The 12015-nt window shown below is 50.3% G+C and overlaps 1 protein-coding gene across 1 annotated transcript in view; it reads right to left on the bottom strand.

The window, feature by feature from the left end:
* The window catches only part of SF3B2 (splicing factor 3b subunit 2), a 28511-nt gene that overhangs the window by 15764 nt on the left and 732 nt on the right, over positions 1–12015 (bottom strand). The window contains exons 2-7 of the mRNA XM_036762820.1: positions 8344–8390; positions 8138–8218; positions 5013–5273; positions 3641–3755; positions 3428–3528; positions 2243–2339 (exon numbers count right to left, since the gene is read on the bottom strand). Coding sequence (XP_036618715.1) covers positions 2243–2339; positions 3428–3528; positions 3641–3755; positions 5013–5273; positions 8138–8218; positions 8344–8390 — 702 coding nt within the window. The remainder of the gene's footprint in view (positions 1–2242; positions 2340–3427; positions 3529–3640; positions 3756–5012; positions 5274–8137; positions 8219–8343; positions 8391–12015) is intronic.

Genomic DNA, 12015 nt, shown 5'->3' with positions numbered 1-12015 from the left:
AGCCAATTTTATTTGGGTTTATTATTACCACCTGAATGTTGAGTACGTCTTGAAAGGCATCTGCACCGTCTTGAAGCTGACTATTCAATGCATTTATACAGCCCAGTCCACAATTTTTTCTTTACAATCACAATTATTTGGCAAATTTTAAAGAATTCAACTGCTTATCAGGGATCATCATCTTCTTAAAAAAAAAAAGTGTTAAAAATTCCCCAGCAAAATCTCATCTTCCTAGGGGAGGGGTGAGCAGCTATAAGAAAATAGCTCGAGTGATAATTTTTCAGTTGGTTTTAATAAATAAGCTTAGGTGATTATATATGCCAGAAAAAAAATCTGGGTTCAGAATTTTTTAATTTTTCAGTTGTTATTTGAATTTGCCAACCTAAAAATGGAAATTCTCTGGCCTAGTGATGTTCATGTTAGGGCTATTGAGGTTTGAGCTGGCTCTCACTACCAGACCTGGTTATTGTGACGGCAAACTAGAATTGAATTAAGGTCTACTAAATCAGCGACGTTTAACAGACAAGGAGGGACAGCTAGGTGGTGCAGTGAGTACAGCACCGACCCTGGAGTCAGGAGGACCTGAGTTCAAATCCAGCCTGACACTTTGCACACTAGCTGTGTGACCTTGGGCAAGTCAATTAACCCCAATTGCCCTGCCTTCCCCTCCAAAAAAAAAAAAAAAACAAACAGAGAAGGGGATCTGTGCAGGTGAGCTGAACTGGAGAAGCTGTTCTGCATTCAGCTCTGCTTATTCCAGTATTCCTAGCAGGAGAGCTCTCCAGAGGAACACAGGACTGCATCAGAGGATATTTCAGAGAATGGCCAAGTGCACAAGATGGGCCGAGGAGGCGCCACACCTCCATCATCCTCATCCTCTCCACAAATGGTTCCTAATCCACCTTCCTGAGCCTTTTCAGTCTCCTGCTTTGGCTTTTGCTCCACCACTGACAATGAGGACTGATAATTTCTTTGTTCATGGAACTCATCCTGTTCCTCATTCCCCCCACTCCTCTTGCTACAACCATCTAGATCTGTTGTCTGCAGGGATGTTGCCTCTCATCACCATAATGGGGTGGCCGTTTGTCAAAACCGACTGAAATGCTTTCATAAACTCAAAAGATGTCCAGAAACTGCATGCAGGGCAGACAATGCTTGCACTGCTGTGCTTGATCAAATGCCCTATGGTCCCCCTATTTTTGTAGCTTGCAGGGCATGTTTTGCTAGGAGGAGACTGTACCTCATGGTTCTTGGTCAGTGAGTCACCTCAGACATTTATTGTATACTTAGTGTGTTATGAGTTATTGTTTAATCAAATGGAACATAATCAGTAAATTAAAAATTGTGCCCAGTTCCCTCTTCTCTGAGGTCACCTTTGTACCCCTGGAGGATCATCCTCTACACGTTTAGAGCGTAACAATCCAAGGAAATACTGTGGATCAAAGGGGGAAGTGAGAAAGGTGATTCCTTGAGGACACCTACTCTACTTCCCATCAGCATCAATCAATCTGATATGATTCGACGGAGACAGTGATTGGTGTTTGTCAGGCCCCAGAGCTGTGAGCTGCAGACTGTAAGATCACTTGTTTAACCACAGGAAGTTAACTAGAGGCCTTCTACCCTGGCTTTTCCTTGTCGTGGTGACCAAGCCCAGTGTGTCGGAGGTGACTTGACTACGTGGAAAGTCCCCCAATTTATTTCTGTACCTCTGGACCATTCTCTCTTGTCCAACACAATCTGATGCCGCCTAGTCAGTGGCAATATTCCTTGCTTCACCCTATGCATCACATGTCAATCACTGGAATTATTCTGTATATGGCTGAGACATTTCAAATGTCTAAATATCTAACCCTATAAAAATAGGGCTCCAGAAGGAGGGAAAATTTCAGATCGTAAGAAGATCTGAGGTCCACTTTTTCAGAGGGGACCATGGACCCTTTAATAAAGTGCCACTGGCTCAGAGGTACGCCTTAGTCTCTCTGACTGTAGGTTGGACTATTTTAATCCCCAAAGCAGGCTAGCAGCAGGAGGGCTGGTCAATACATTGGTCCCTCCCTGCCTACACACCCTCTCTGGAACCCATCTCAGCTATGAGGCATTGAACAGCCTGATGACAAAGGTCCCATATCTGAAATTCTATTACTTTAGGAATTTGCATGAAAAGACAACCTTTAAAATGCCAGCTTGCTCTTCTCCTCTGGGAGACGATGGGAAGGGCTTCTGGGACTTCCCCTCAACTCACCATGCACTGATATCAACTCTTCCTGTCGAATCTCCTTCAGCTGCAGGATCTTCTCTAGGGCCTGGGGGATCTTGGGCCCCACACTCGGGTCATCCGTCTGCCAAAGACACTTGTTGAGAAGGAGTGACCACAGTGACCTTATACCTACCAAGTGTCCCTTTGGTACCATCAGGCTTGAAGAATCATGAAAATCTCAGACCCACAAATGTTGGTCCATCACAGGCCGGACTGACCACCTGAAGGCCCTTCCAAATCTCACACTGTGCCAAGTGATCCCTCCCTCAGAATGCTGACATTAAGTCATCATTTTAAGGTCCCCGCAGGCCCCCAACAACATCATGACTCAAGTCCTTTACATGTGAGGATGCTCTTGCCCAGGGTCACTCAGCTAGTTATATGACAGAAGGAAACAATCTGATACCTGCCTCCTCCAGCCCCTAGACCCGTCTTTGGCATTCATCTGGGCTTATCTGCATTCTCATTCTTGCTTAACAACAATGTACCTAGCACAGAGATTGGCATATAGTAGGTGCTTAACAAATGTTTACTGCACTGAATGGACTATTCTATTCGATTTGTGAGTCTGGACCTCACTGGAGTTTGCTGTCTCATGCTGGGCCATTACGTCCCATGAGTCACCAACTTTGGCTTTAAAAGGATACTTAGAGGTCACCAAGCCCAACCAGGAATCCATGCCCCAATACTCCTGACAAGTGGCCATTCCCACCTCTGCCTGGAGACCACCAGTGACAGAGAGCCCACTACCTTCCAAGATGACCCGAGATGTCCTTTGGGACAGCTCTAACTGTCGGCCAGTTTCCCCCTTCCCTCAATCCTCACCTTGCCTCTCCACAGCTTTCACCCACTACTCCCAGGTTCTCTCTCTGAGGCCCAATAAAAGAAAGCTAAAGAATCTTTCGTGAGAGCCTTTCACGTACCTGAAAACAGCCATCATGTCTTCCCTCACCCTCCCATAAAGCTAAATATACCCAGTTCATTCAACTCATCCAAGTTTCACAAGAAGAGGAGATAAAAAGAGTGAGAAAAAGAATCCTGTGCCTGAAAAAGGATCTCCAAGTGAGGCAATAATCTATGATTAGTTAAGCAAGCTCCAGCTTCTTAGACCCCTGAAATTGTCAGAAATGGCCAGTTTTCTCCCCACACCTCAGATGCCCCCAATCTTACCTCTCTGTTTTCTTCTCCTGGAGGAGGCGGGGGGCCCCGAGGACGGGGGCCTGGAGCCCCAATGGGGACACCAGGGGGTGGGGGACCTACAGGAGCTGCAACTGAGAGAAAGAAATCCAACATCAGAAGAAAAAATTGCCCAGACACTTCTAGAGAAATATTTGTCCCTCATCCCCACCTCTCCAAATCCTCTTCTCTGTTCGAAAGTCTTACCTCGAGGAGCCATTGGGGGCCGAGCCCCAAGGGGGCCCATGTCTTGAGAGGGCCGAGGGACCGTGGAACCCATCTTGGCCATCTCCTGGCGTTCCTGTTCCAGTAACACGGCTGCCTGAAGGAAGAAAGCATCAGCCTTAAGAACGCTGATGAATGCAGTGACCAGTCTCAATCCCAGAGGCCTTACTACCTTGATTTGTTACAAGGGCTGTGTTTCCCTTTTGTTTTTCAATGGAGGGAAGCAAGAGGGAGAAAGATCCTTATTAATTTAAAAAGTTAAATAAAAATTATATTAAAAACATACACATTTGCAGACCACCACTAGCAACCCTATTTCTTCATTCAAATACTACTGTCATGGAGCACAAGCAGTAGCAAGCTCCCCTGGGTTAACCTCATGTCAATCTCTATCCCAGGATCATCTTCCACCTCTGGCGGTAGGACACAAAGCAAACTGCAATCCCTATGCATCTGCCACCAAACTAAAATAAAGATGATCGATCATTTGTTACCCTACAACTTAGTGTCTTCTTACTTCATTTTGAAATGTTTCACAATCCATTCTTATCTCAATAAAATAAATTCCTTGAAGGCAAGGAAATGCTTTCTCCTCCTCCACCTCACCCCACCCCCAGAAAGCCTGGGCACACAGTCAACATTGGGACAGTGATTCTAAAGGGGTTAAATGGGCCTCCAATTAACGCCTAAGGCAGGGAATGTGTATGAATGAACACAGCTCACAATCAGTGTTTTAAGGTTCTAAAGCATTTTCCCCACATTGTCTCATTGGATCCTCAAAATACCACCCTCCCCCACTCCTCCAGGCTGGTGTTATTATGGTCTGCATTTATAGATGAAGCAGCCAAGGGCCTAAGAAGACATGGGATTTGCCCAGGGCCACACAGTGTCAAAGACCAGGTCCTCCTAGAGCTCAGATTTTGCTTCAGGGTTCACTTGGGGTCCAAGAGCTTGTTTTTAAAATACTTTGGTCACCATTTCAATGTAAATTGGTTTCTGTTTTAATCCCATGCCTTTTATTTACCCATTTAAAAACGCTATTCTAAGAAAGATGGAGCTTATAGGATGAATTGAGTCCATTTTCACCAAATCTGCTCAAATTCCATAACGTGTCTAGAATGGGTAAGACCAGAAGACTGTTGTGAGCTGAGAAGGGCAAGAATGGGGGAAGAAGGGTTTCTGGGGAAAAAAGAAAGCTGGCCCCTGCCTGGACCATGTAAAGCCTGGTTGACAAGGCCATGAGGAGCCATGCTGCCGCTCCAGGAGCTGAGGCTCCTTTGGGAAGGGGGCACTCCCTCTGCTGCATCCTAGGGCACCTTCTTGCCCCCCCACCCTGCCCTCTGCACAGGCCCACCTGCTTTTCCCGCACCATCTTGGCCTCTTGCTGCATCAGCATGGCAGCCTGCTGCTGGGCCAGCTTCAGCCGCTCCTCTTCTGAGAGGGCCACAGGGTCACCTACACGCATGGGGGGTGGGGGCCCCAAATTCGGTGGGTGTGGTCCTACTCCCATGGGGAAACCAAGTCCTAGACCTGGTGGCGGCGGCGGCGGTGGTGGCGGCGGCGGCTGCAGCGGGGGGAGCCCCATAGGTGGAGGAGGCAGGGGGATTCCAGAGAGCTACAGAAGAAAAAAGACATGGAGTGAGCTGAAGTTCAGTCTAAGGAGCACTGGGAGATTCCTAACAAGTCAAGATTATGTTCATCACCATCATGAGACATTTTATTTTTAAACACTGAAAACATAAAAGATATAACCTATATAACCCAAAGCTCTTGGAGGAGGGAAGGTCCTCGTTACTGCCTGAGTGCATCAAGAGCTCCTGGGACCAGAACGTTGGAAGAGCGCTGGCTCCCCAGTCCAGGAACGGCCCGTTCCCAAAACACTTGAAAAGTTCTGACCCTGCAAGGAGGAACAGAAGCATTCCTAGTCCTACTGTCCTCATTCCCTACAGACCGGGAATGTCACAAGCAGACTAGAGGCCCAGGGGTCCCAAGTCCCACCCTCTGAGGCTCTCTAGCTTAGTTGGGCCTGCTTTAGAGAAGTCGTCTCAGGCACTGCCAGTTGGGCAGGAGGCCCCGGCCCACAGCCCAGGAGCATAACAGTCCAAACTGAGGGAGGCCCAAGCCAAGGTCAAGGCGGCAGAGGAGAATGAAGACTCCCAGCCAGGAAGCCTGGACGATAGGATGGAAGAGAAACAGAGGGGAACAGGCAACCTGGAGCCAGAAGAACAGGGTTCTGGCTGAGATATCAGGGCACTAACCACTGCACCTTCTGTCCCATAGAAGAGATTTGAACAGTCTCCCCCAAGTGAGTCAGAAGCCTAAATGAGATGACTGCATTCATGCAGGGCGCCCTCCACTGGTACAGGTGGCGGGACTTCTAGGCCCTGGGAAACCGTTAAAAAGTAGACACAACCCAAAAAATGGATCCTCTGCGAGTCAATCTGTTGCTCAATCAGTCCACATGCCCTTCACCCAGCTCTCCCCTGGACCACATCAACCACTTCCTGGACTCTTCATCCTCCACATGGGAGCAAGACTGAAAGAGTCTGTCTGGTCACTCCTTGAATCAGGATACATTCTGGCTTCTGCAGGGAACAGCCTGGCCCCTCTGACCTCTGACCCCTGACCCCCTCAACCTTCCAGCGACAACAGCCTCCTGGCTGGTCCTTCCACAGAACACTCCCCTGCCCTGGTCTCCTGACCTTAGCAGGAGCCAGGCATCCCCAAGGCCTGGAGCCTTCCCTATGAAGGATGCCTCCTCCTCTTTATCAAACACTACCCACCTCCCTCACCAGGAGGTCAAGCATTGGAGAGCAAGGACCATTTCTATGATTTTGTCTTTCTTTTCTCCTTAGGGCTGGGCACAAAATCCAGCACAAATGACCACTTTGAAAGTGACTGTGGAGTGACCGAACCTTTGTGGACTAAGCAAGGTGGGTCCTCAGAGCACGTGCTCTAGACTGTTACTGCCTGTATGACCTTGGGAAGGTCATGGCCCTCCCTGGAGGGGCCTCTGTTCTCCTAAGGTCCCTTCCCAAAGCAGCCTACCACCCTCATACACACATACATGCCTTGGAGGGGCAAGGACCCTAGTTTTGAAGGGCTCCTTCAGTAGACCCAAGCCCCAGGAAGTGCCCGTAATCTGGAAAGGCCTGGGCCGCAGCAGAGACCACATAGGCTGGCTGCCTGAAGAACCCTTTAGCTAACTCAGAGGCTTAGACCACCCAAGTCACAGAGAGGACAAGGCCATCGACGTCAGTGGGGCCTAAGAAAAACACCAGTCTGTCCTGTACCGAAATACTCTGACTATAAGGGACTACTCACAGGATTCCCCACTCCAAAGCCCTTCATGGCTCCCCATTATTACATTCCTTCACACTCATTAGGCAGCACTTTAAAGGTTGGGAAAATGAAACAGCCAAGTCCTTAGTCTGGCATTCAAGGCCCTCTATGATGTGGCTCCAATCAAACACAAAAATTCAATGCCTATTCACTGGGCACTGGGGCCACAGAACCAAAAAGGAACCCATTCAAGAAGCTGGAATTCTTCTGAATATCTTGATACATAAAAACAAAAAGATACCAAACAGATATGGGCCATTGGGGAGAGGAGAGAGGCCGGCCCTGGCCCAGGCATGTTAGAGTTACCTCATAGAGATGGAAACTGAAGGGATCAGTCACTGAGAGAGCGCTGAGGGCCTAGCCACAAGCACAGGGTGGAAGATGAAGGCCCAAGGCCTAGACAAGGAGGCCAAACAGGAGGAGCAGCTGGACAGAAAGGAAAACTCCAAAAGACTCAGCCAGGCAGGAAGAGAACTGAGGAAAGGCTGCCAAGTCAGGTTTGGCCACTCCGGAGAGAGTGGCCCAGCCTTTGGGGTTGCCTGCAGCAGACCCAGCTTGCAGTTCTGCCCAGCCAGAGATTCCTATCCCCAAGTCTCTCCTGCCACTCCAGCCATTTCTACACACAGAAGGACTTTCTCATTTCTGCTATGAGTATCTGTGTATGTGTTTCACAACCAGCACCACCACCCCAACCCCTCAAGAGAGTCTAAATAAATCTAATCTAGTTCTCTCCATGACAGATGTGGAAACCATGACTTACCCAAGACAATACGTAACAGAGCTCAGGTCCCCGGACCCCAAGCTACAAAGCCCAGTGTGGCCCTGCACAAGGATGGGCAATTTCCCTCTTTGAATCCTCCCATCCCTGAGGTCCTCAAGCAAGGTATTTTCAACTGAATCGAACACCTGGCCGACTTTAGGGAAGCCAGCTCCACTGTCTGGGCCTCAGTTTTCAACCACAAAATCAGGGTGATGGATGCGCTGACCCTTTGGGTTCCTTCCCATGTCTCTACTGCCCGGCCATTGTCCGTGGGGTCCTCTCCTGCTTCACTGGGAGCTTTCTTCCCATCTCTGCCCTTCCCCTCCCCAGCCAAGCCTAAGCAGGAGCACAGCCCAAGGCTCTGGCCTCAGACTCACCTGTGCTGCCATGGGGGGTGGGGGAGCAGTTTTATCTCCATCCTCGCCTCTCAAAACTGGCCGATTCAGCACAACGCCCGTCTTGGGTGCAGGGAGAGAAGGAGAGGACAGAGAAAGACAGATCAGGCCACAGCAGCTCCAAACAGACCTTCTGAGCTTCCCTGGGCCCAAACATCCATCCCAGTGCCCCCATACCCACCACTGACCTGTCGGGTATAGGTCTGCAGTCTCTCTACCAGCTCCTCTCGGCTTCCTGAGGGGTCGTGGGAATGGGGGGGGGGGGGGAGAGAAGGGGGGAGAGGAAGAAGAGGTCAATTCAAATTGAAAAAAATAGATATTAAACAATCCTTTGTGCAAAGCAACATGCTGGACCCCAGAAATACAGAGATTTTAGAATGAAAGCTACTCCCCTCAAAGAGTTTCCGTTATAGTAAAGGGGAGGATACCAGTAAAAGGGAGATACCAAACATGCTCAGATTACAGCACGTGGGAAGTACAAAGCAGAGATCCAGGCAAAGTGTCCTCAGAAGATGGGAGGAAGGACAGCTCAGTGACGCCCTGGGACCACTTGCAATGAAAACCAAACTGATGACAGGTCTTGAACCTGACCTACCATCTCCAGCCTCCACTCATTTGCATCTGGACCTTGCAGAGGCCTGATCTTCCTTCAGGCCTTCCCCTCCAGAGCCTTGCTGGGGTCAGTGGCTAAAAGGGTTCTTCCGCCCCCTGGAGTTTTCTAGAGCACATGGCTTGAATTTTCCCTTTGCTTGATTGCTCCCTCCCTTGGGCTACACTGACCTGCAACCCTGCACCTGTGGTAATGATGCTCCATGTCTGACCACCCTCTCCAAGCCTACCCAGACTCACAGAGCTGGAGGGGACCTTAGCAGCACATGCTAAGTAGAAAAAGAAGGGACCTCAGAGGCCACACCCGTGGCTACTAGTCTATACCAGGCTCCAGAGGAATCGCCACTAGAACAAATTTGCTCTGGGAAGCAAAGGGCCGCACTTGAGGACGTAGAGGGTCACATGTGGCCTTGAGGCACTAGAACCTTCCCAACAAGTTAGTTCTACTTGTTGCAGCCTCTCCTCTACCTTGGATGAGGAAGAATTCATCAATTAACAATCAAGGCAGCACCTCCCACATTAAGTCTAAACTGGCTCCTTGAACCTTCCAAGTTCTGCTCTCTGGGGTCAAAGTCAAGAAGTCTAACATGCCTTCCTCCCAATGACCCCACTTCCAATATGTGAGGACAGCTCCCCCTGCCCCCAGCTCCTCTTCTCAGTTTCTTCAAACATACTCAAGGCCACCCCCTTCCCAGCTGCCCTCCTCTGGACACTCTTCAGCTCTCCGCCAGCTTGAGCGAGACAAAACCCAGAGAGCAGGGCCCCTCCCCAGCCGCCCCCTAAAAGCGGTGCCTCTCTCACCAAGACCTAAAGTCCCACTGTCTCTGTGGGCGGCCACGTCATTCAGCCAATCCATCAAAGCTCCAGGTCCTTGTCCAGTCCTGGCGCAGCTGCTTTTTTGAACCCAGGGCTATGATTTTACATTTATCTCCACCAAATTTCATCTCATTAGATTCAGCCCAATGCTCTGGCGTGCCGTGATCTTTTAGATCCTATCATCCAGTACTTTGGCTCTTCCTTCCACCAACGTCACCTATAAATTGGCACCACCCGCCCTCTCTGCCTTTAACCTTGTCAGTGATTAGAAGCACCAGGGGGCTGGCTCTCCGAATCACTGTCCTGTCACTCCAGTGCCAGGTGACTCTGAACCATCCATGATGCGCCAAAGCCATCCTACTGTATCACGATTTAGTAGCCAGTCTTCAACTTTTCCCGCAGCAACCTGCCATCTTTTGTCAGATACAGCAAAATCAGAGTGAGTTCCACCTTGTCTCCCTCCTTCTGTCATCACTGTTCTGTCCGTCCATCCCCAATATCACTTTACTTAGAGCTTCACTGGCCTCACAGCTTCGAGCTCAGGCACCTGCTGTGCAGCAGTTCTAATGGGCCTCTGGGCTCTTCCACACTGTCCAAAGTTAGGTGGTGGGTTTTCCCTCTAGGAGCTCCCCACTTCAGGCAACTTCCCTTTCAGCTCCTCATTGAAAGGACTTCTCTGGGGACCCAGAGGTCCATTTGAGAGACCGGGCAACTCCTGCGCATGCCTAACGCCAGCATCTGCCCTCCTCAGACCCAGAGTGTCCAGCTGTCCCTGCCATCTCAAATACATGTTCCAAGATGAACTGGTCACCTCTTCCCAAGCATATCATCACTTCCACCTCCCCTCCACAACTGAGTGAACCTCCTTTTTACTAAAAATCTGACCCAGAAACGACTGGCCCTCGTTGACGCCTCTATTTTGGAAGGCTCATGTTATCACAAAGCAACGAATAGCTGGTAGGCTTCTGGAAAATACTACTCCAGAATATATCCAGATAAATGGATTTCTCATGTGCCATCTACTCTGTGGACAAGATCCCTTCCAGTTCTGTCTCCGCCGAGCTGCATACAGACGCTCAGCTCTAGGCTTCCCCACCCCCTCCCAATCCCTCAGCTTCTTGGTTTCCAGACACGAGTCTAACTTCTCCAAGAACGAGGCCACTAGCTTTTGGTCTAGCCTGCTTCTAGGGAGATACCCGAGGTCAGCCTTGCCACAATAATAACAACGGCTGGTGATCAGAGATTGCTTTAAGGTTCTTTGAGCCTCACAACCCTGGGAGGTGGGTGGTGTCGCTGCTCCCATTTTACAGAAGAGGAGACCGAGACGGACCAAAGGGAAGTGACCAGCCCAGGACCATCTGAGGCGAGACCGGCACTTGGGTCGGCTGAGTCTCTATACTCTATACTCCAGCTCCTCTCCCTTCTGAGGCTGAGGCCTGAATCACTGGCTCCTTTTGTCTCCTGGGGGAGTCCAGGTGTCTCGACAGCTCTGATTTTTCCAGTCCTACAGCTGCCCTCTAGGGCTTGTTAGACACAGAGGACGGGGTCAGCCCTGCCCGGCCTTTTCAGCTCAGTTCTTTTTATTAGACCCACAGGTTTCCAGGCACATACATTCTTACCAATCCTTGTTAGGGGCACTCCACCCTGGCCAGGAGCCTGGAAAGGGAACAAGCATTTATTAAGTACCTACTGTGTGCCCTGCAGCCAGCTAAGGACTTTACAGACATTACCTCGCTGGATCCTCACAACAACCCTGCAAGGTAGGCTGCTATGATCCCTATTTTGCAGTTAAAGAAACTGAGGCAGACAGGGGTTGAGCCACTTGGCCAGGATCACACAGGTTGGATTTGGACCCAAGTGTTTACTTCCCGAATGTGCCTCTCTTCTGAATCCTCTGCCTTTGATGGGCAGCAGCCACGTGTGTGTCCCTGTGGTCTTCCGCTTCTTGCCTAAGGCTTCGTTGAGGTCTAACAGGGCTTTCTGGGCTCCTAACACCTGACTCCGAGGAGAAGCAGGAGGTGGACACCCTGCCCAGCCAAAGGGCCCTGCCCCCTGCCATGACTTTGTTTACGTTTTTACTTTATGTCTATGTGTACTGGGGTGGAAGGGAAGTCCCTGGAAATCACAGCTCCCACCCCAATCCAGACGCGGGGGGGGGGGGGGGGGGGGGCGGGGAGCCTTTTGCGAGCCTAGGACACGAGCACTTAAAAACTGTGGATACATCTAGAACCCAGCTCACCTCCAGACAGCCCCATTTCTTTAGGGGGCGGCGGCAGGCTTACGCATCACCAAGTTCTCAGCCTTGGGGTCCCCCAAACTCCTCACTCTACCCCATCCTGCAGACCCTCGATCCAGGGGGTCTCCGCCTCCTGGTCTCTCTCCATGGGAGCTGCCAGACTAGGCTTCCCTCCCCCGACGCCGTGGCACCCATGGCC

Source organism: Trichosurus vulpecula, chromosome 6 (genome assembly GCF_011100635.1).
Source record: "Trichosurus vulpecula isolate mTriVul1 chromosome 6, mTriVul1.pri, whole genome shotgun sequence".
Taxonomy (NCBI): domain Eukaryota; kingdom Metazoa; phylum Chordata; class Mammalia; order Diprotodontia; family Phalangeridae; genus Trichosurus; species Trichosurus vulpecula.
Note: the sequence above shows the minus strand (reverse complement) of the source record. Positions and strands in the feature narration are given on the sequence as shown.